Source organism: Arabidopsis lyrata (genome assembly GCF_000004255.2).
Source record: "Arabidopsis lyrata subsp. lyrata unplaced genomic scaffold ARALYscaffold_3, whole genome shotgun sequence".
In the NCBI taxonomy this organism is placed as follows: Eukaryota; Viridiplantae; Streptophyta; class Magnoliopsida; order Brassicales; family Brassicaceae; genus Arabidopsis; species Arabidopsis lyrata.
In genome coordinates this window covers 2,331,237-2,353,474 of record NW_003302553.1, presented here as the reverse complement: position 1 = coordinate 2,353,474, position 22,238 = coordinate 2,331,237, and the positions used below count along the sequence as shown (strand labels likewise).

The following is a 22,238-nucleotide window of genomic DNA, read 5'->3' as shown; positions in this document are numbered from 1 at the left end:
ATAGTCTTTCGGAGTTTAAAATGTATGTTGTAATCTTAATTTTTAATCTAAACTAATTTTTCTAAATATCTATATTTTTAAATATAGAATACCCGGTTTATAATTTTAGATATGTTTTGATCCGATCCAAATAAAAATATGAAATATCCGGTGTAAGCTGTTGAAGTAAATTTTGTACAAGGTCGGTACCAAAAATCTCGGATAAGTTTTTAAATCCACCCGATAAAAAATATATTTCAAAACTACTAGTATAAATAGTCACTTTCTAAAATGTTAAATATCACATCAAAACTAACAAAACATTTTAGCGTAGGTGCATCTATTGATTTTCTTTAGGAATTTAATAGCAAGCTTCTTTTTGTGATAATAAAAATGGTCATTATATATTAAGGCTTACGTTTACTAAAAGTCTAAAACCAAAATGATGATATGTTGAATCCATCAAATGTTCGAGGCAAAGAGAACAACGTAGAGAGTCGCACTCTATTAACATACTTAAAAAAAAAAAAACTTACGTAGTATCTTCTACTAGTAATAATATTACATAAGCAAACTTTTGATATAAAATCCTAAAACAGTATTGATTATTATAAGGTTTAATATCTATCTATCTGTATATATGTCGAGATGTTGTATTAAAAACGTATGGGCCTCTTATCCCAGTTGGCTTTTGGCGGTCACACTGGCTCATATACTTAGCCGAACCTAGTAATCAAAATAAAAACTTTTCGTAACACTCAGATTCTGCTGCGAGATATGGCGACGTTTGAAGATCCTTTCCTCGCCAACCGTGGTCAGCTATCTGAAACCGAATTCGAAGAAGATGATGCTCAAAAGGAGGAAGAAGAAGAAGAGAACGAGACTATTATTACTAGTCTGAATACGATGATCTTGATAGCGTTTCTAAGCTACAGAAACTGATTTACTGATATTATGCAGAAAGTGGAAGAAGCTCTAGATTTTGATTTAGAATACAAGCTAATCTTAGATTGAAATAAGCTCTTAGTCAAAATCGACAAGGAAATTGCCATCTTTCACAAGTTTATCCGTCACAATTTCAGTCTTACTCAGCACTGGACTGTCTTGCACCTCACGCAGTCCATTATGCTCGTGTTGTTAAAAGAATCGCTTGCGAGACGAATTTAAACATGGTTCAAGTAAATGACCTTCTTCCAATAGATATGGTCATACTGCTTCAACTATATTGGTAACTGGAAAGCCACCTCCAAAAGATGTTCAGGAGAAAACGATAGAGGCCTGTGATCTAGTTATTGATCTTGATTCCCAGAAGAAGAAAGTTCTTGAGTTTGTCAAAATCAAAACGAGATTCATCGCACCGAATCTGTCTGCGGTTTTCGTAAGTAAAGTTGCAACTAAGCTTATTATAACTTATAAGTGCTGGAGATTTATCAGCACTTGCTAAGATTCCTCCTATTTATAATGTTCATCAACATGTTGGTCAAAGGAGGAAGAAGAGTTTTGTTGGGTCTCTTGCAGAGATTTTGAATGAGACAGAGATTGTCCAAAACACGCCTCCTAAATATCAGAATGATGCTTGTGAGTTCTTGGCTGAAAAGTTGACTTTAGCAGCAAGAGTCAAAAGTTAAAATGTTTTATTCTTTTATTATTTAACGACTAATTCAAGCAGTATCGTCCATACAATGACAAAATCAACCAAAGCAGTGCTATTTGGAATAATTATTAGACTAACTTAGTAATTAGGACCTAAGATAAGACCTAACTGTGTCTGCTTCTCTGCACGACGAAAACTTCACAAATTAGTAGTCTTGTTGAGGACTCTATACATGAATTGGCGTATCTCTGGGATTGTTCGCTGCACCAATTGGTTAGTCCTGCATTTTACCGGGAATGAAAGGTTATCCATACTTCATAGCTGAAAGATGTCCTTAGATCTACTATGAGCCTATGAACATAAGTTGAACCTTAGATCTGATTCTTAAAGATGCAATAGAAGCTGACTCTAGGTGATACTTCCATTATAATAGTAAATGTGGGAAAGATTGAGATTATGATTACCCGGGTTTTAAACTCAGTTTATCAAAGTGTTTAAGGATGAATAAGATACAAGTCTGCTTCAGCGACTTTGCGTTAAATGCTTCTGAGAGATCGTACTTGCTCCCTATGTTCTCCACCGTTATATCCTTTCATATGAAAATACAGTGTAAAATTTAGATAAATTATGCAAACTTTATTGCAATGAGAGAATATCACATTACTCTACTTAACAATCATCTTGGGCTAACCTGACCAATAATGTATTCACAGAGTCGCTTGAGCCCCTCCAAGAGATACTGATCCGCTGCTCTTAGAAGATCTTCTGCAATCTCTTTTGTGATGTTGACTGAACCCGTGTATAGAAACCTGAAATCATCATCCACATGAGTCAACTACAAACATGAAGCATTCTCAGAAACTATAAGCTTTAGACAAACCCAATCATACCTCATCATTAACTCAAAAACTTCCCATTGAATATTTGGAATCTCGATATCTCTTGCATCTTTTTCCTGCGGGAGTGAAATCAGCACTAAATGAATGAGCCATTGTAACTCTAGTTTTCACAAGATACAGACTTATCCGAGTTCCCATGACAGAAAGCAGGTCAGTAAAAATCACACAGTCATTGTAGGTAATAAGGATGTTGTCGTTTCAGCGCAATCACTAGCGCCAAGTAAGAGATAATCAGTACAACACTGTTCTAAATATCATGCGAGTCGAAATAAGACAAAAGCACAAAAACTTATGGTAGAAAGAAGTAACACTGATTCTTATATTAGCAAAACAAAACAAAAAACGTGGTAAAAGATCTAAAAATGCCAGCCAATGTATTCACAGAAAATGTTTAAAAGGATCCCACTGGCAAGGACAAAGAAATTTAAAAGCTCACTTACTCGGTAGCCACCATCAAACATTGCACGAAATGCATCTGAAGATGCCAGCAGACAAATTCTGTGAGCATAGAATCTCCTGCCTGCAGTATAATATTTTCCACATTTTACCTATAAATTTTGGAGACAACAAAACTGCTGCAACTACAGAATTCAAAGAGTACCTTCAACTAGAAAGGTCACATCAGACAACGTAGCATTATTTACATATTTCTCTCCAAGATATACCTGCGACCAAATAAACAAATTACTGCATTAGGACTTCACCTGTTATGAGGAAATTGTTTGGAGAACTGACACAAGAAAGAAATAGACCATTTGTGTTGGAGATGGAGGAGCAGCATCGACTAAAGAAAGCGCCATAGATCTATTTGCTAGATTGTATAGAGCTACAGCACTATCAAGTTGCTGCTTAGCGTTTGTAGAATCAAGAAGTCCAAGGAGCAACTCCAATCCTGTCAGAAATATTACACAAAAAATAAACCGTCATGCACCGAAGCATCCGAACTCAACTGATAACACTTTAAATTGATAAAAGATCCCAAAAAACACACTCCTTGTTAGGAAAAGAAAATTCAGAGAAGGTGTCACATGCCATTGCCATTAACGAATATGGTTCGCTGATCCTCTGGGGAACAGAGAAGGGCAAGAGCAAGAGCAACACGTCTTTGGATAAGCTTGTCTGAATTGCGCATCAGGTACAATAGATGTGTTAAAACCTACAGAAAAAAAAGAAGATATTATAAGATGTCAAAGTTTGAATACAGATTTGCTTAACTCCAAAAGAGCTTTAGATATTACAACAGGTTACAGCAATTTCCTACATATAGTGAAATCTATAATTTTGCCACCCGGGAGTCCAAAATATATGAAGCCATGCAAATTTTCACTTACTCTTCCCTGAATCTTCCCCTCTAATCTTTTTACTGTTTTGGAAACACAATCTTTAATTGCCTACAATATTAGCGGAAAGTTATAAACATCCAAGAGACGGGTCCAGGGTAAATCAACTTCAATATGTAAATGTGCTCAGCATCCGGAAGTAGAGAAAGGGTAACAAGGCCAAACATACTTGAACAATAAACTTTCCTTCTTGAAGCTTCTGGACGCCTCCCACGCTGATAAAAGCAGACACATTATCCTAGAGAGAAAAGGTGGATCAATGATGCTTTTCATGAGTTCTATTGTCAAGATCTTGAATCCTGGTAAAGAAAACATGCAGGGGATAACATACAACGTACCTCATTATCAGCAAGACCATAAAGAGCAAATGCAGCTTTGCGTTGCAGAGATATATTTTCTGATTCTAGAAGCTTCAATAAAGGTCCTAGGGCACCCTTATGAGCAATTCCAGCTTGATTGTGGGAATCCTGCAGGAAAAGGTGTTTTGAAATTATAATTATTTGGGTTTTGATAATCAGTAATGCACAAAAATTATCTTCACCAGGGAAACATCATGATCTCAAATATTTTATTTAGAGATAAATTGTGGCAACAGCTAAACCGCGAAATTGCAGTTCACAATGTTCAAAAAGGAGATTTTCAACTCATAAGACTAAACCAACAAATATGTAAATTAATAACCTGTGCCAGTCTCCCCAACGCAAAGGCTGACATTTCCTTCAACTTAACTTCTGGTGACTCAAGCATCTCAATCAAAGGACAGACAGCCCCCCTTTGTACTATGTGTGCCTGCAAAGTTATGTGATCACTACTAGGCCAGAGGACGACTAAAATCACACCAAGAATAAAAGAAATGGGAGTATAAAACCAGAGATGAAATGGCACCTTGCAATCAGAATCAGAAGCAGCAAATTGACCAATTAACAAAGCTGCCTCTCTCCGGCTCTCAGGGCAACAAGAGCTAGAAAAAGACATCAAGCAACAACAACAAACATGAGGGTAACAGTATTAAAGCAGAACATCAGCTTAACAAAGAAAAAGTATCAGAAACGGCTAAGATAGTAAGAATTACATTTATTGCAGCTTTGTTGAAACCAACTACTTTATGCTTGACCATGTAAACCAAAATGGCAATTTTTTACATACCTGAGAAGACTGATTACAGGCTGCAATGCCCTGGCATCAAGAACTTTCTTTTTAATGTTTAGAGAGGAGTGTACTAGATTGCCAAGAACACCAACCTGAAACCCCAATCAAACTGGTTAAGTTGATGGCAATTCAGTAGATCAAGTAGCAGAATAATTGATGTTGCAAATACTCTCAAACCCCAATAAAGGATCCCAGAGGAGTCTTACCGCTTCATAATGTACCGTAGCGTCCTCTGATCCTAGCAGTAAGATCAACATTGGAAGAGCATTACAGTCAACTATCTGAAAGAAACGAGTTCCAATCACGCTCCATCCAAAACTAAGTAAAAGCTGTAGGTGACAAACTAACAGTAATTACTTGGTTCTTGTTAACATCATTTTTAAACGCGAGGGTTCTCAATGCCCCTGCTGCTGCTCGCTGAACTTTTGAGTCAGCAAATTCAAGCAACTCCACAAGAGGCGGAATACCTCCTTCTAACCTGCTCATCCAAGAACTGGCATTCATGATAGTGGTTGTACTGAATGCAAAACTCGAAAGGAGGGAACTACTTATAATATGCTGACCTAACAAGGTTCTTGATAGTGTTATTCTCATGGGCAAGATTGATGATAGCATCAGCCGCCCTTCTGAGAACAGATCGAGAACTAGAACCATTTTTGTTTCTCTTCAATAGATTCAAAAGATGGGGCAATGCACCATAGTCAATTATTAGCTTCTGGTGCTCTGGCTGTTAGCAATCAATTCCAAAACAAACAAACAAAAATCACATAAACCATCCATCGAAGGTAACTAGATTTCAATAAGTAGCAGCACGAGTGGAGAGTGTGAATCAAAACCTTGATTGCGAGATAACCAAGAGCAAGCGCACTTCCTTTCTCTACCTCATGTTCCAATGGTTTTAGAGCCCCATCACCGTACGGCGGAGCCTGTAGATGCTCAACGAGAAGTGGAACAGCCCCTCCCTCGACAATCACGTCAACAAAATCTTCTGATGAACACCAAATAATCACTCACGAAGTCATGCATAAAAAGAGGAAGAAATTAGTAACACTGGAGATGATTTTCACCGTTTTTGGCGAGCTCAGCTAGAATTTGGATGGCGCGTTTTGCGGCGGTGCGATCGGCTTCTTTCCAGGACAAAGTGGAGCTCAGTACGGATACTTGAGTGGCGACCACTCGGAGGAGCGCCTCGCCTCCGTCGGTGGCTACAGCGGAGATCTCCCGCTCATCTCCTTCTTCCAGTTTTCTCTTCTGTCCTTTGCGCTCCGGGAAGGTCCGGTCGTCTAGCTTTTCCGGTTGTTGCTCCATGAATTCACGGCGAAAGAGAGGATTAAGATAAGGAAGTAGCGAATTTCAAATTTGAGCAGAGAGAAAATCTTTTGGGGATCTTCGTTCGAGTACGTCTTTTTTTTTTTTTTTCTCATTCATAAATAAATTCAACGATTTTTTTGGTTTAAGGGTTTTCCATAAATGAATTGTTGAATTTCTCTTCTTCTTTTTTTTTTTGCATAAATATATAGTTTTTTTTTTTGATAATTGCATAAATATATAGTTGAATTAAGTTATGACAATATCGCGAAACAAAACTATGAAAACTGCAATAATGTGATTAATTTTCATGAAAAAGTGTAGTTTTATTAAATCTGATTTCGTTCTTGTAATCTAATTTGTATTTTAAAATCTGATTTCGTTCTTGTAATCTAATTTGTATTTTAACATGTTACTATGTGATTGGTTTACAAAAAAAAAAAAAAAAAAAAAAATGTTACTATTTTGTTATGTAGACCTCTAATTATCAAACTAATGTTTTTTTATATGTAAACTGCTCATTTATTAAATGGATATGGATTATGGACAAAACTAAACCTTAAACTAATAGTATTTGTTAACTAACTTTAACCTTCCATATAATTAAAATAGACGCAACCAAAAAAATATGTTATAGAAAAAATCAGTTGCTTTGTAGTTTTATCACATTTTTAATTTTCAACGCGTTAGTAAAACAAGATAGATTTACATTTTGTCATCACTTCAGTCTCTCTTTTTTTCCTTTCTTGGTTTAAATTTGTTTTGTCGTTAGTTTCAATTTCTTATTTATGTTTTTGCCTTATAAATTTCTTAGAACCAAAACTATTTTGGTGAAGATTGTTACCGATTGAATTTGGGAGTTTGGCTCTGACCTCGATCCATAACCATAAGTGAGATTTAGTTCAAGATGGACCAAAAGATTTCATGGAGGAAATAGTGTTAGAAAACCCACATATAAAATAAGATGATGGACATATTTATCATCAATCCATTAATTGGTTTCACATTATCTACCAATAAAATATGAAAAAAATATTAGGAAATCGAAAGATGAAAAAAATACACTACTAAGGTTGAAAATAGTAAAGCTTAGATTGATCTTTTCAAACCACATATCAAAAGGGGTTTTTCAACCACCATTAGGTGAATTACCTAATCTACATGGCTAACTAACATATCAAAATTACATAAATCATAATACTTTGTGGCACGAATTAGAAATGTAATAATGTTTTAGTATGAGGAAATGGTAAACCAACCGAAAACAAAACTTAACGGACCGAATCAAACCGTGCCGGTCATCAATTCCAATTTACCAATGTAGACCGCAACAGAAATAACGGAATAAGATAATAATTTTTTGTCGTCTTTGAAAAATAGAATAAAAAAGACAAAAAAAATCGGAAATTCCGAAATTTGAAATAAATAAATAAACAAGTTCGTGTCGTAGCTCTCTGACCTGTTCCTCTAATTCTCTCATTCTTCATCAAATTCTCTGGAGCTGGAGGGTCAACCCCCTCCTTCTTCCAACCTAAACCTCTCTTTCATGCTAACTTCTTCTCAACCACCACCGTCTCCGCCGCCATGTCCCCTCTCCTCCTCCTCCTCCTCCTCACCGTCTTCTCTCTCCTCTCCTCTTCCCTCTCTCAGCCCTCTCCTCCTTCAGGTATCTCTCTCATTCTCTTTGTTCCGTTGCGTTAATTCGTGTTCCTTCCCATTTCCAATTTTGTGATATTTCTAATTTTACAATTTAGCGATTCTGATCGATTGTGGCGCCTCCTCCTCCTCCGTAATCGACGGCCGACAATGGCAATCCGACGAGAATTTCGTCTCCAGCGGAACACCAAAGAACGTCTCCGATCAAGTCCTCGACGAGATTTTATTCACCGTCAGATCTTTCCCTCTTGACCTCGACGGAACTCGTCACAAGTTTTGCTACGTGATGAGCGTTTCTCGTGGCTGGAAGTATATGATCAGGACGACATACTATTACGGAGGAGTTAACGGTAAAGGTACTTCGCCGCCGGTATTCGATCAGATTGTCGACGGGACGTTGTGGGGGATCGTCAATACCACCGCCGATTACGCCGATGGTCTTGCTTCTTATTACGAAGGGGTTTTTCTGGCGCAGGGGAAATCTTTAAGCGTCTGCATTGCTTCTAATGCTTATACAACTTCTGATCCATTTATCTCAGCCTTGGAGCTCGTTAGGCTTGATGGTACTCTTTACAATTCCACTGACTTTACCACGGTTGGGATGAGTCTTGTTGCTAGGCATGCTTTTGGATACAGTGGACCAATCATCAGGTATAAAGTTCACTACTTTGATAGAAATTTTGATACTTTCTCAGATTGTCCCTTGGATGCTAAATCTTTCGAAGCCAAGGCAATGTATTCACCATTATCAACATTCCTCTTGTTTAGGTTTCCAGATGATCAGTTTGATAGGTTTTGGGAGCCTTATTCGCTAAATTCGACAGTACCAAACAATAGGAAACTAGAGGTTTCTGGTTTCTGGAACCTTCCGCCTTCGAGGATATTCAACACCGATCTAAGAGCTACTCAAGTTCAGCCTTTGGAGTTCACATGGCCTCCAATGCCCTTAACAAAGGCTACTTATTATATTGCGCTTTACTTTGCTCATGATTCTGACTCCATGGGCGATGGATCCAGAGTCTTTGATGTTTCTGTCAATGGTATAACATATTATAAAGAGTTGTCTGTCACTCCAGCTGGTGCGGTTATCTTTGCGAGCAGGTGGCCTCTTGAAGGCCTCACAACGTTAACTCTAAGTCCTAGAAGTGGTTCAAACCTTGCCCCTCTTATCAATGGTGGTGAAATGTTTGAGTTGGTACCTCTTGGAGGCAAAACTCTTGTTCGAGATGGTAAGACTTATAACAACAGTTAATGATTGAATTCATTTTTATAGTAGTTTGATAAGTAGGTAACTGCTGATAACATGCTGAATTTGTGTTTCTTCCTTCTGCAGTAACTGCTCTGAATGCAATTAAAAGCAGTTTCAAGAATGCACCAGCTGATTGGAGTGGGGATCCTTGTTTGCCTAAAAATTACTCGTGGTCTGGAATTACCTGCTCTGATGGCCCCCGAATTCGTGTAGTCGCTTTGTGAGTTGGACTTTTGCCAAATTGTGTCGCCTATTTTTTTTAATGCATCAGTTTGAGATTTACTGACACTTTTCTAATTCATTGTTGTTCCAGGAACTTGACTAATATGGGCGTTTCAGGTTCGCTAGCACCTGCAGTTGCTAAATTAACAGCATTGTCCTCCATGTAAGTACTTTGACCTGTGAACAGTTAGTTTTATGCCTGAACGTCAAAAAACATCAATTGATATTGTGTGTTATGAACAGTTGGCTGGGAAACAATTCTCTCTCAGGAAGTTTACCTGACTTCAGTTCACTCAAACGGCTGGAATCATTGTGAGCTGATATTTAGTTTATTTCACTACCTGTCAACAACGTTAGGCTGCTACTAAACAGAGACTCATAAGCTAATCTTATCCCTTTTTTCTATGTACAAGGCACTTTGAAGACAATCGTTTCACTGGAAATATTCCTTCATCTTTAGGTGGAGTGCCACACTTGCGAGAGCTGTAAGTTTCCATTCTCATATTACCATATACACAGTCTTTTGATAATTGGTTTAAAATTTAGTTGCTTCTCTAGAATAAGTTGCATATTGTCTGCTTTTTTGCTCAATATTCTTGCCTTGTGGATGGAAAAGACATAATACCTTATATTTATTCTTCTTGTTTTTGGCATCAGCGCTTTTGTCTTTTAGCATTGCTTTTTAAGATTCAAAGGGCATTATCAACTGTATACATTTTAAAGTATACCAGCATAACAATAATCATGTCTCTTTATATACTCTGTTTAATAGTTCCGATACTCAGATTATTGAACCTACATGTCTTTTATACATCATTGCATTGTCGTCATTTTGTGGCCATGAGCATGAATTTCTGACTGATCTATGTCTGATTTGTGGATTATTAGGTTCTTACAAAACAATAACCTAACTGGCCAAGTTCCCAGCAATCTTCTTCAGAAGCCTGGACTGAACCTAAGGTATTTTAACCATCCATATCTGAGTAATGTCTCATCTTGAATTGGCTAATACAAATACTATCTGATTCTTTATGCTTCAGGACTTCTGGTAACCCCTTTTTGACTCAACCGTCACGTTGATTCGGCCTTCTAAGAAGAAGAAGATGACAATGAATTGAGCTTGTGTTATAATTTTGTAGAGCTTTGTGTGTAAATTAGAAGCCTCACGTGTACAATCTATTTAACATATCTTAATGCTTCATTCTTTGAACACTTTGGGGGATAAGAGAAATACTACTGATTGCATGGGTTGTATCATTCTATTGTGTAATGAAAGCGTACATTGTAATATGAATCTTGTGATAAATGGAGTCTGTGTTTTCCTTAAATCAAAAATATTGAGGTCAGTGCTGATTTCCTTTCACTATAGATCCAGTCTTTGGTCATTAATAAGATATTTCACCTGAAATCATACTAGAAGATATTTCTTTGATCAATATCTATCGATATGCTTTGATGTAACAAAAGTACAAGAGAAATGTGAAGGACGAGAGCTGTATTTCTGTAAAAGTGGAGCCCCAATTCCAAAATAGTGAAGCAGAAACAATTGGTGCAGAAAACATCTGAATCTTGCATGTGCCCATCAGTCTTTCATCTTTCATTTTCTCATCATTAACTAACAAACAGATTACCCTGCTTTCTATTTCGCTGTCTCATCATTTTTGTTTTTGACATTTACTCTCTTGTCTCTCACATCTCACATCTCAACATGCAACAAATCTAAATCACATCTTAATCTTGTCATGTTATTTATACTTTTGGATCCAACAAGAAAAAGAAAATGGAGATGAAGAACAGAGGAACGGTTGTTACTCGAATTTCTTAACATTGTCACACAATAGATCTCAAGCCATAAAGCATACACATAATACATCTGAAAACATCACTTAATCACATGCATTAGACCATAGGAGAAAACAGTCGAGAATACGAACAAATCAACCAATAATTGCTTTTCAATCCAAAGAAGCTCAAATCTTCTAAGTGCGTCGCTCTACTCTGTTTTTCTTAAGCGCAAGAGGAAACAGAGGAGGCAAAGGAAGAGAGGATTTAGAAGGAGTGCAAATAGGAACATGAATCATCGGCCTTATCCTCATACTCGCCGATCTCGTTCTCTCTAATCCTTTCTTACCTCTCTTCCCTTCTTTCTCTTTCTCCTCTCTCTTCGCTGCATCCTCAAGCGAGCTCGATGATGACGTGGACGACGACGGAGACAGAGAAGACACCGTCCTCACTGCCACCGACGACGAAGACGGATTCCTCTGTTTCTTCAATCTCAAAAGCTCTTTCCAAAGAACCGTACATTTAGGAGGACGAGGAGATGGATCTTCGTCTATAAACCAACTCACTCTGTTGTCTCTATTATTAATCTCCTGATCTTTCTTCATCACTTCCACTTTACGTTTCTCTCCTTCTTCTTCTTCGTTCGTCTTCAAAGTAATGTTTTTAAGCTTCTCTGAGTGCTTTGCTTGCCAAAAAGGAAGCAACTTACCTTCGGAGAAGAGTTCATCAGCGGTAAGCATTCTCTGGGGACTCACATTTTCAGACGACAAGAACTCAAAGTCGGAGACTTTCACTGACCCTTTGACGACATCTTTCTCTAACTCCTTACACATTACGGGGGTGATGCAGATGAAATCTCCACCGTCGGATAAATCAGCTGAGAAGGAAATACGAGGTCCAAGCAACGGTGGTGATTCCGTGTTTGAAACCGTCTCTGAAACCATTTCTTCTAGTTTCCCACTTGTGATGAAGATTTGATACGAGTAAGTGAATGATCTCTGCTTATAAACTTTGGTGGAAGTCAAGAATTTTGTGAACAAATCGTGGTATAGACGTGTGACTGATTGATTCTTGTCTATTTTAAGAGAAGAGAGAGTTCGAGCTAGTGGTGGACTTTGAGATGATGGAGATAATAAATAAAAAGGAGAGACAGAGAGAAGAGGTCTGAATAAGGAGAAACAGAGTGAGTTAATTATTGTGATAAAATGAGTTTAAGATAGTACTAATGAGGAAGACGACCACATGGACACGTTGGGGGGAGACACAAGGAGACAAATTAGAGACATGTAATTAGAGTTGTGATTTTAAAGCCTGTTGGAGATTAAGAATAGAGCTGGGCCATGCAACTGCTTAATTATATACTAGCTAGTATAATTACATCGATCGAGATTACTTATAAAATAAGATAGTTACTAGTTAGATAGAGAAAAGATTGGATCAGTCAATGGGAGTTGGAATTAACGAGAGAGAGTAGAGTGCATGAAGGAGGGTAATAAACAGCCTCGCGTCTTTGCATGTGATTAAATTACACACGTCTATTACGTTTGAATCAAGAAGAGACGATATTACGTTTAGCGTTTCTATTATTGCTGATTCTAAATACGAATTTTTTTTTTAAAAAAAGATCCAAATATAATATTTCATGATTTTTGAGATGATTTGTTGACATTGTTTTCTCCAGAATGCTGCATGACTTTTGTCTATGGCTTACGAGGATTTGACGACTTGCAATATTTATTTTTTTAACATCGCAATATTTTATAAGTTTATATTTAAACAAGGAAAAAAAATATCTTTATAAGTTTAGCACAAATAATTTCCTTTTTTGACTGTCAAAAATTTACTCATTTTTTTTTCCTGTAAAGGATAAAGTCACGAGTCCAAAAGTACCTGCAGACAGCTTTAAAAGTATACTCATTTCTTTTAAAAATATTTCTATTTATATATAAATGAAAATTTTGTTTTTGTCCACAGAGTATATTTCACAATATAAAATACTAATAGCAAACTATATTGGGTATGGACAAACAAACAGACAATAATAATTTGAATGGGGTACATATTGAAGTAATATGATATAAGAAATAAATAAATCGAAGTAAAATACTTGAAAGCACGTTGAGCTGCGGGTTTCTTGGTGTTGGACCACTCGTTTTGGTTATAGTTTTCTTCCTTTTTTTTTGTATGTCAACGTTTTGGTTCTATAGTTTAGCCTGATGATTATCTTATGTGAGTATTAATTTACTTTAAAAAGTAGTATTAATTTACTTTAAAAAGTAGTATTAATCAACTCCAAATTGCTTCTTTTCTCTCTTATTTTTCGGCTAGAATGTAAATATGTTAAACGGTATCGTTTACTTTTTTCTGTTTTGTAAGAAAAGTCATGTTTAGGTCTAAACACGTCTCATATGCAAACTGAAAATGAATTTGGAGGTCTATTTTGAAATTCTTTAGAGAGTATTGAATAAAACACAGTAGTACTTTTAAAGCTTTTCCGAGGCTTTGGCCACAAAATATTATCATTTGTATAGAAAAATGTTATCACCATATGTTTGCTCTGGTAATGGGTTTATGAGGATTACAGAACCAATGTTGGAAATACTTTTTGGTAGATGCACTGAAAAACCTTTTCCCAGACAAGAATTAGAGGCGTTATTAAAAAAAAAAAAAAAAAAGAATTGGAGGTCCAAAAGATGATATGGATTCCACGGTGACTCAAATACAATGGGCCTTTACAGATTAATTATAAGTCCCACATGTCTCAACTAGAGCAAGGCGTAACGTTAAAAAAAATAAAAGAACATCTAAACGAGACAACGATCCCGTTCAACAACGATTTTCATCTTCGTTCTTTAAATATTGAAAATTTACTTAAAATAAACAATTAAGTATAAGAGAAAATTTTATTAATTAGGTTTTTAGTTTTGTAAAATATTGAAATCTATTAGAACAATTTAAGAGTATATATAATGTAGAAACTGATATGATATACCCATATTTGACTCCTAAGTCGTCATAACAGTTTTCAAATCATGTTAAAAAGATTGTTTTTTTCCATTTCAAATCGGTTATAAGTTATAACTGATGATTTGTTTTTTTACAGACAAAGACACCAAATAGATACACCGAAAAACTTTTCTTGGTTAAAAACTTTATAACAAATTCTGGAAATAAAGCCACTAGAAATTGATACTTGATTAGATTTGTTATTCAGTAAAAGACCGGAAATTATTTGTTTTTTTCCTACCTTAGATTATTCAATCATAAAGAAATATTTTCACCAAATAAACAAAAATTTGATACCATTTGAACCAAATATTTCTTTTTAAATATATGGATCTCATATGGAATATGAATACATATACAAGCAAAAAAATCTTAAAGTAATCAACCAGTCAAACTTTAGGTGACTATGATCTAATTAAAGAATAAAAAAAGAATAAGATAAAGAAGAAAAAATCTTTAAAAAATAAATAAAAATTTAAGTGGCTATGTTTTGAGAGAAATAAATATTCAGCCAAGGAAACCATATCTGCCAAATTAATCAAGTTTGACTTAACAATAACATGTGACCAAAAGTACAACAATAACAATAACAAAAAAAACATCCGCCTAATTACTGCCATAAATGATAAAATGAATTACAGATTGTAATCCGTTATGGACAGCTCAATGTCTTCACACTCCATCTTCTCTATTTATCCATCTTTCTATGAATATGTGTAAAACCTAAACATTTTACATACAAAACTATAACCATGTCCAAACGACGCATTTGCTGCATAGTTTCCGCAATCATTATTGTCCTCTTCGCCATCTTCATGGCCGCTTTGATCCTTGCGCAAGTGTTCAAACCAAAACATCCCATTCTACAAACCGTCTCTTCAACTGTTGATGGCATATCTACAAATATATCACTACCATATGAGGTCCAACTAAATTTCACTCTTACACTTCAGATGCTGCTCAAGAATCCTAACGTTGCGGATTTTGAATACAAGACAGTGGAAAACTTGGTTTATTACAGGGATACACTAGTGGGAAATCTCACTCTTCCTTCGAGCACATTACCTGCCAAAGGCTCAGTGCTTTTGGCATGTCCTCTTTTTCTTCAGCTCGATAAATTTGTCGCGAATTTAGGTGATATCGTGCAAGATGTATTGCATGGAAAAATTGTGATGGAGACAAAGGCAAGAATGCCAGGAAAAATCACGTTGTTGGGAATCTTTAAGATTCATTTGGATTCAATATCGCATTGCAACCTCGTACTTGGCTTTCCTTCGATGGAAGTGGTGGATCAAGTGTGTGATCTCAGCACTAAGCTGTAAATAGTTCAGGTAAACATAGGCTTAAGAGGGCAGATTACTAGTTTCCTGTAATAATAAAGATTGTAGTCTTCATCATTGTTCTTTTATCAACTCCGTTTTTGTGAGTTCTTGAAATTAAGTGTAATCTTTTGAATTTGAAATAATGAATTTGATTACGATGAAAGAAAAAATCTGAAATATTTAATTTTACCTCCATTTGAAAAAAGAAAAAAATGGAAAGACTCTAAGAAAAAAGAAATATAGAGTTTTGGGCATAAAAATGCTAAACCTATGATTTTTTTTTTCTTCTAAACCTATGATTTATGAATTTATGAGACAAATCGAACTTGAAAATAAGATATGTGTGATCAAGATCAAAAGAAGAAAAAAATATATATCCATACCAAAATAAATTGTAACCAAATATATTATATTATAGAAAGCGGTATTCTCAACTTTTTGTATACCATTAACTTTTTATCTTTTATTTTTTTCGCTGAAAATTGTACCATTTTGTATATATATATCATATATTTTTTTTTACAAGTAATCTTTTTGTACGGTTAACTCTTAGAGTTATTTCTTACAGCTTCTAACTACTAATATATCATTCGTTTTTCTGCTGAAATCTATTTGATTCATTATTAGAAGTTCTGATTTGTGAAAATATTATTGTTTTTATCATAAGTGTTAGTTACTTTAGTTAGTGTATTTTTTTTTCACAATAAAATTTGACGAAAACTTAAAAACACGAAATCAACGGATAGCGACATGATCAAAAGAGTTAGAAAAGCGTGCCTCCTTTTTTATCTTTCTTTCGGATCATTCTCTTCTCTCTGATTCCGAATCGGTTAATTATTATTATGGATTCTTCTTCTTCCTCCGCCGCCGCACGCCGCCGCATCAACGCTATCCACTCTCATCTCGTCACCTCTTCTCGCTCTTCCCCTCTCCTCCGCTCCAATCCCACCGCCGGCGAGTTCTGTCTTGGTCCGTATTTCCTCATCTCTCTCTGTCTGATTTACTAGTAGCTTCCTCTCGCTGCTGATTACTTGTATCCTGATGATCGCAATCAGATAATGGCTACAGTGTTGTTCTCCCCGAGAAATTGAATACTGGCAATTGGAACGTCTACAGGTTCTTTACGCTTCCTCTTCTTCTCTATTCATTCTCAACTTTTTCGTTTATGTTTTGAATTCAATTTTTCAGATCTGCAAAGTCTCCGTTCAAGCTCGTTAGCAGATTCCCAGATCATCCTGACATCGCTACTCTCCATGACAATTTTGAGTATGAATCGGAATCCTTCTTCTTCTTAAGCTGCATCATCTTCTATTCTGATTGCTACTGGTCTTGGTCTATGTAGGCATGCTGTTCATGATTTTCGGGATTACAAGTATTTAGGAACTCGTGTTCGTGTCGACGGAACTGTTGGAGAGTGAGCTGCTAACTTACTAAATTTATGTTTATATGCTTTCTTTTTTTGGCTTTCTGCAAGAAAGTACTCTTTTTGAAGCTAATTTTTCTTCTGTGACTCTGGTTTAATCCTTCTTTTTAGCTACAAATGGATGACATATGGAGAAGCTGGTACAGCAAGAACTGCTTTAGGTTCGGGTTTAGTTCATCACGGAATCCCCATGGTAAATTATTGGATTCTTACTCTCCTTCCTGATTGATCTTGAATTTTGCAGCTTGACTCAAGTCTCTGTTTTTCTTCTACCAGGGATCATCTGTTGGAATTTACTTTATCAACCGCCCCGAGTGGCTCATCGTTGATCATGCTTGTTCTTCTTATTCTTATGTGTCTGTTCCTTTGTATGATACTCTTGGTAAGTATCTGGTTGCTTCGGCGTAGTAATTCCATTGTACAATTCTTAGGGATGTTCTAATTGTGTTCTTTTTATTTTCTCAAGGTCCTGATGCTGTGAAGTTTATTGTCAATCATGCAACTGTGCAAGCCATATTTTGTGTGGCAGAGACTTTAAACTCTGTAAGTTCATCAATCTGCTGCTTTAATTTCCTTCTCTTTTTTCGAAATGCTTACTTGGATGATAGTGAGATTAAAAAAAAGAACATTTTTAGCCCTTACTCAAATGATGTGTATGTTGCTGACTGTTTTCCTCTAATTGCTCGAACTTAAATGATCGTTTTCTGACTTCTTTTTTGCTTGCTTTCCTGTTTGGGTTACTGCTGGAGATTTCAGTTACTTAGCTGTTTGTCTGAGATGCCAAGTGTACGCCTGGTGGTGGTATGAAGAAACCTCAAATTTTATTATTCTTTTGAGTATTGTGACTACAGTTTCCAAATTAATTTTTTCTTCTCTCTTTTCGTGATCCTTCTCATGACCAAGTAGGTTGTTGGAGGGTTGAATGAATCTTTACCCTCTCTTCCCTCATCAACAGGAGTGAAAGTTGTATCATATTCGGTGTTACTGAATCAGGTACTTGTATGATTTTGTCATTCAATATCCGTTTCCTAAAGATAAGCAGGATTAAGGACATTTTATCATTTAAGATATTGCAAGTTCTTACCAGTGCTATTATGAGTCATATCTGTTTATTACCAACCCGGGTTTCATCAACATATATACAACACTGGGTACATAGTAGTCATATATGCACAAGTGTACTTCCACATCATTACACTTTTACGTATCACTCGAAATCATTTTATATCAGGACTACTCTACATGTCCCATATATCCATAATAGTTTTCTCATTGAGATAATATAGCCACCCAGTATTTTTCTCGCTGATAGCAGAACAGTTGTGGTACATGTTGGTTTCCTTGTTTTCTGACCAAACAAATTTGTTTCAGGGTCGTAGTAACCCTCAGCGGTTTTTTCCACCAAAACCCGATGATGTTGCAACCATATGCTATACAAGCGGAACAACTGGGACACCCAAGGTTTTGCTTACTTGAAATTTTATCTTCAAATTTAGGATAATACTGTTCTTTATTTCATATTTACCCTGACTATAGCATCTAACTTACTGTTTATTTGATCCTGTATGTCTCATTCCTCCCTGGCCTGCACTTCTTCTGGATGAAATATGTTAAAGGGAGTCGTATTAACTCATGCAAACTTGATTGCGAATGTTGCTGGCTCCAGCTTTAGTGTGAAATTTTTCTCGTCAGATGTGTAAGTGCTTTACTTCTTTCTTTTGATAGTTGAAACGTTTTCAATGTTCTTCTTTGTATCTATCGCTACATGTATCTTAATTCTTAAAAATTTCCATTCTTAAGTGGTCTTTGTTTCAGGTAGACTATTAGTAACTAATTTTGTCATAATTTCTTATACTTTTCAGTTACATTTCGTATCTTCCACTGGCACACATTTACGAACGAGCTAATCAGATCCTAACAGTGTACTTTGGAGTTGCTGTTGGATTCTATCAAGGGGTTAGAAACTGAACCATGATAGACCTATGCACCTGTGATGTGGTCTTTGCTTATACTCTTCCCCCACTTTCAAACCCCTTTCTATTAATTTAATTGGACGAAACGCTTGCAAAATTTTCTGCAGGACAATATGAAACTACTGGATGATTTGGCTGCTCTGAGACCTACTGTGTTCAGCAGTGTCCCTCGATTATACAATAGAATATATGCTGGGTAATATAATGGCTTTGGTTTGTTGATATGCGCTCTCTGCTGCTTTTGAGGATTCACTGAATTAATGTAAAATTGTTGTTTCCCAGTATCATTAACGCAGTAAAAACCTCTGGTGGGCTGAAAGAGAGACTCTTCAATGCTGCCTATAATGCAAAGAAGCAGGCTCTCTTGAATGGTAGGTCCTGTCAAACTTATTTACACTAAAAGCAATCTGTGCAATTCTGTAGCTTTATTTTGTTTTTTCTGACACAGCTAGGGACTTTGATTACTGTTGAGTTCTAAGAGATGATAAAAAGTTTGCCTTTATACAGTTTTGGGCTTGATTTACTTTGTATGGGTACTGTTGATTCAGGAAAGAGTGCTTCTCCCATATGGGACAGGTTGGTATTTAATAAGATAAAGGACAGACTTGGAGGGCGGGTTCGTTTTATGACGTCTGGTGCTTCACCTCTGTCTCCTGAAGTGATGGAATTTTTGAAAATGTAAGTTTACTGCATTTAAAATATTGTGTTGTCATACTATACAATAAACTTCATCCTCAAGAATGGACACTTCTCAGTCCCCACCAATCCCTCTCTCTCTCTCTCCCTAGCTCATGCATAATTACAGTAGCTTTGGTTTCACATAACTTTGTTTGACATTAGCTTTGATTTTCTTTTATCTCTCGATTTAATCTTTGGCATATGACTACTCCAGATGCTTTGGAGGAAGGGTAACAGAGGGATATGGAATGACTGAAACATCTTGTGTTATAAGTGGAATGGACGAGGGTGATAACCTCACTGGACATGTTGGCTCTCCTAATCCAGCTTGTGGTGAGCTTTATACTGACTCTGCGATATGATAAGTAGAGTAATTTGGAACCAAATATCCAATTTAAATTGCTTTAGGATTTAATATGCATTCCTTTTTCAGAAGTAAAGCTTGTGGATGTCCCGGAAATGAACTATACATCAGTGGATCAGCCCCATCCCCGTGGCGAAATATGTGTTAGGGGTCCTATAATTTTTAGAGGCTATTACAAAGATGAAGTTCAAACGTATGAACACCTACTACATTGGAAATTCCTCTTGCCCTTACCAAAGTGTACGAAAAATTTAATCATTTCAGTAAAATATATAATTTTCAGGAAAGAGGTGATTGATGAAGATGGATGGCTTCACACTGGAGATATAGGTCTGTGGCTGCCGGGAGGACGTCTCAAAATTATTGACAGGTTTTCCCAAAATCACTTGATTGTTATCAAATCTCTTGGCTCACAAAGAATAAGCCTTTTCTTACTGATGATACAAACACTAAGGAATAATATCTGCAAAAGTCGAGGGAGTGCAAAGCTCTAGTCTTGGGTTACATTTCTGGGGACTTGTTGGTATCTGTTGAATTGAGAATCATCTGAGTAAAATTTCCTCATTCTTTGAATAGGAAGAAGAACATCTTCAAACTGGCGCAGGGCGAGTATATAGCTCCAGAGAAAATTGAAAACGTTTATGCTAAATGCAAATTTGTGGGCCAGTGCTTTATATATGGTATAGTAAATAAATTTAGTAAATCTTTTTGTTTAGTATATGGTTTATCCTTTCCCCATCTTACCTGTTACCATTTTTCAGGTGATAGCTTTAATTCATCATTGGTAGCTGTTGTATCGGTTGATCCAGATGTGCTGAAAAGCTGGGCTGCTTCAGAAGGCATTAAGGTGGCATAACTTCCTTCACAAAATTCTCTAAATGTAACATTAGAAAAGTAGTAACTTTCTACCACTTTGCTGAATGTAGTATGGAGGAGATCTGAGAGAATTGTGCAATAACCCGAGAGTGAAAGCAGCAGTACTATCTGACATGGACACTGTTGGAAGAGAAGCTCAGGCAATACATCTCAGAAAACATTTTTCTTTATCTGTTTATTTCATCAGTTAATTACTATTCTCAAAAACACGATCATTGATTTGGATAATAAAAATATTTGCTGCAGTTGAGAGGCTTTGAGTTTGCAAAGGCTGTGACATTGGTGCTGGAACCATTTACTCTGGAAAATGGCTTGTTGACTCCGACATTCAAGGTAAAATCCTTATATGAATATGCTTCATTCAAACTAGGTTTCAAAGATAAATTCTATAATAGCTTTTGGAAAGGTTTGTTCGACATGGTTTTAGTTCAGATCGATTTGTTCAAATTGAAAACCCCTAGTTCCACTCCTATAATTAGTGTGGTTTAGTAAAGAACATTTTGTTTCTCGTAGAAAATCTTGTAAAAGCATATCTGGATTGGATATGGGATAATTAGGAAACCAATTATGAGAATATGGATTGAGGCAAAAGGATTTGATTGAATATTGCAGATTAAGAGACCACAAGCAAAGGAATATTTCGCAGAAGCAATAACAAACATGTACAAGGAGCTTGGTGCTTCTGATAAAGGTTTGTGATGATGGTATAATCGTGTGATCAATAAAAAGCCTATTCAAAATTTGTTTTTCCTAAATGTTTATCCCAAATTGTATTCTTTTTTGTTTTCTTGCTACATATTTATTGAATAGTAAAGGTAATAAAGGTGCTACATTAATGAAACTTTTTTACAATGTTTTCCCTGTGTAATAAAAAGGCAAAACATTCCCAATTCTGTTTCGTTGCGGATTATTCGGGCCTACCACGAGACGACTATCTCTGTCCGAACGCTGAGTATATAAAGATACATTGATTAATTACAGCAAAATATCCACCCTTGGATTAACTAAATGATAATCTCTCTATGATTATACCCAAAAGGACCAAAACCCAAAACTACATATCCAAATAGATTAAGGTAATGGAACAATCAACTTTAAAGGAATTATAGTCTGCTTTGCTTTAGTTCAGTTATATTTTAGCTTGGTCTTGATTTTACATATGTAATTGGGTAAATCCGACCATGTCTGGATTAAGAAAGGAAAAAAAAATGTTAAAAGAAAGGCAAATAAATATTAAATTTCATAGAGAATAAAAAAAGATGTGATATGATTGAATCATTTTCTGAAATGCATATTTTAAGTAATTAAACTAAATTAAAACTTGGCTATAAGTTTTTAGTTGAATCGGTTTGGTTAACCGGGTTAAATACCCTTGAGCCAGATGTGTTGGTACTTGGTACAGAAAGATTTGACTGTTT

At 35.9% G+C, this 22,238-nt stretch overlaps 5 protein-coding genes across 7 annotated transcripts; 3 read left to right on the top strand and 2 right to left on the bottom strand.

Annotated features, from left to right (window-relative positions):
* Positions 1 to 1,601: 1,601 nt before the first annotated feature.
* Positions 1,602 to 6,394, bottom strand: LOC9318511 (ARM REPEAT PROTEIN INTERACTING WITH ABF2). 3 transcript variants are annotated; one of them, XM_021032778.1, is made up of 19 exons: positions 6,029 to 6,394; positions 5,798 to 5,949; positions 5,525 to 5,688; positions 5,319 to 5,439; positions 5,168 to 5,242; positions 4,959 to 5,053; positions 4,698 to 4,773; positions 4,494 to 4,601; positions 4,151 to 4,279; positions 3,982 to 4,050; positions 3,804 to 3,863; positions 3,505 to 3,628; positions 3,225 to 3,364; positions 3,074 to 3,137; positions 2,913 to 2,992; positions 2,464 to 2,528; positions 2,265 to 2,382; positions 2,038 to 2,162; positions 1,602 to 1,853 (listed from the first exon to the last, which is right to left on the bottom strand). In XM_021032778.1, the coding sequence occupies exons 1-19, from the start codon at positions 6,267 to 6,269 to the stop codon at positions 1,772 to 1,774; spliced, it is 2,088 nt and encodes a 695-aa protein (XP_020888437.1). In that variant the 5' UTR covers positions 6,270 to 6,394; the 3' UTR covers positions 1,602 to 1,771. The 3 variants fall into 3 exon arrangements, with proteins under 3 accessions (XP_020888437.1, XP_020888438.1, XP_020888439.1); XM_021032779.1 differs by having other exon boundaries at positions 5,798 to 5,946; XM_021032780.1 differs by lacking the exon at positions 3,804 to 3,863.
* Positions 6,395 to 7,685: 1,291 nt separating this feature from the next.
* On the top strand, positions 7,686 to 10,742 carry LOC110230337 (leucine-rich repeat receptor-like serine/threonine-protein kinase At2g14510). The gene is made up of 9 exons (XM_021032933.1): positions 7,686 to 7,935; positions 8,024 to 8,576; positions 8,694 to 9,154; positions 9,259 to 9,394; positions 9,488 to 9,559; positions 9,640 to 9,708; positions 9,810 to 9,881; positions 10,285 to 10,356; positions 10,437 to 10,742. Exons 1-9 carry the CDS (start codon positions 7,854 to 7,856, stop codon positions 10,474 to 10,476), a joined length of 1,557 nt encoding a protein of 518 aa, XP_020888592.1. The 5' UTR covers positions 7,686 to 7,853; the 3' UTR covers positions 10,477 to 10,742.
* A 446-nt stretch (positions 10,743 to 11,188) lies between these two features.
* LOC9320616 lies at positions 11,189 to 12,612 on the bottom strand. The gene has a single exon (XM_002882397.2). The coding sequence runs from the start codon at positions 12,120 to 12,122 to the stop codon at positions 11,376 to 11,378; it is 747 nt and encodes a 248-aa protein (XP_002882443.1). The 5' UTR covers positions 12,123 to 12,612; the 3' UTR covers positions 11,189 to 11,375.
* A 2,061-nt stretch (positions 12,613 to 14,673) lies between these two features.
* LOC9320615 lies at positions 14,674 to 15,664 on the top strand. The gene has a single exon (XM_002884503.2). It carries the CDS (start codon positions 14,937 to 14,939, stop codon positions 15,504 to 15,506), a length of 570 nt encoding a protein of 189 aa, XP_002884549.1. The 5' UTR covers positions 14,674 to 14,936; the 3' UTR covers positions 15,507 to 15,664.
* A 638-nt stretch (positions 15,665 to 16,302) lies between these two features.
* On the top strand, positions 16,303 to 21,676 carry LOC9320614 (long chain acyl-CoA synthetase 6, peroxisomal). The gene is made up of 23 exons (XM_021031495.1): positions 16,303 to 16,475; positions 16,562 to 16,622; positions 16,695 to 16,772; positions 16,849 to 16,920; positions 17,041 to 17,122; positions 17,206 to 17,311; positions 17,396 to 17,472; positions 17,686 to 17,730; positions 17,836 to 17,922; positions 18,301 to 18,390; positions 18,546 to 18,625; positions 18,792 to 18,885; positions 19,010 to 19,098; positions 19,185 to 19,273; positions 19,451 to 19,580; positions 19,795 to 19,913; positions 20,014 to 20,137; positions 20,228 to 20,314; positions 20,521 to 20,624; positions 20,706 to 20,791; positions 20,871 to 20,960; positions 21,067 to 21,153; positions 21,433 to 21,676. The coding sequence occupies exons 1-23, from the start codon at positions 16,349 to 16,351 to the stop codon at positions 21,517 to 21,519; spliced, it is 2,091 nt and encodes a 696-aa protein (XP_020887154.1). The 5' UTR covers positions 16,303 to 16,348; the 3' UTR covers positions 21,520 to 21,676.
* The last annotated feature ends 562 nt before the right edge of the window (positions 21,677 to 22,238 follow it).

What these genes read in the sequence shown, in the direction of transcription:
- LOC9318511 (XM_021032778.1), bottom strand. Translation starts at nt 6,269, where the DNA reads ATGGAGCAACAACCGGAAAAGCTAGACGACCGGACCTTCCCGGAGCGC. An exon ending in CTACGGTACATTATGAAGCG is followed by an intron (nt 5,054 to 5,167) that starts GTAAGACTCCTC and finishes TTGGGGTTTCAG; the next exon opens with GTTGGTGTTCTTGGCAATCT. An exon ending in AGGGGAAGATTCAGGGAAGA is followed by an intron (nt 3,629 to 3,803) that starts GTAAGTGAAAAT and finishes TTTTTTCTGTAG; the next exon opens with GTTTTAACACATCTATTGTA.
- LOC110230337 (XM_021032933.1), top strand. Translation starts at nt 7,854, where the DNA reads ATGTCCCCTCTCCTCCTCCTCCTCCTCCTCACCGTCTTCTCTCTCCTC. An exon ending in TACAGTGGACCAATCATCAG is followed by an intron (nt 8,577 to 8,693) that starts GTATAAAGTTCA and finishes CCTCTTGTTTAG; the next exon opens with GTTTCCAGATGATCAGTTTG. An exon ending in CTCAAACGGCTGGAATCATT is followed by an intron (nt 9,709 to 9,809) that starts GTGAGCTGATAT and finishes TCTATGTACAAG; the next exon opens with GCACTTTGAAGACAATCGTT.
- LOC9320614 (XM_021031495.1), top strand. Translation starts at nt 16,349, where the DNA reads ATGGATTCTTCTTCTTCCTCCGCCGCCGCACGCCGCCGCATCAACGCT. An exon ending in GTGATGGAATTTTTGAAAAT is followed by an intron (nt 19,581 to 19,794) that starts GTAAGTTTACTG and finishes TGACTACTCCAG; the next exon opens with ATGCTTTGGAGGAAGGGTAA. An exon ending in TGTTGACTCCGACATTCAAG is followed by an intron (nt 21,154 to 21,432) that starts GTAAAATCCTTA and finishes TGAATATTGCAG; the next exon opens with ATTAAGAGACCACAAGCAAA.
- LOC9320616 (XM_002882397.2), bottom strand. Translation starts at nt 12,122, where the DNA reads ATGGTTTCAGAGACGGTTTCAAACACGGAATCACCACCGTTGCTTGGA.
- LOC9320615 (XM_002884503.2), top strand. Translation starts at nt 14,937, where the DNA reads ATGTCCAAACGACGCATTTGCTGCATAGTTTCCGCAATCATTATTGTC.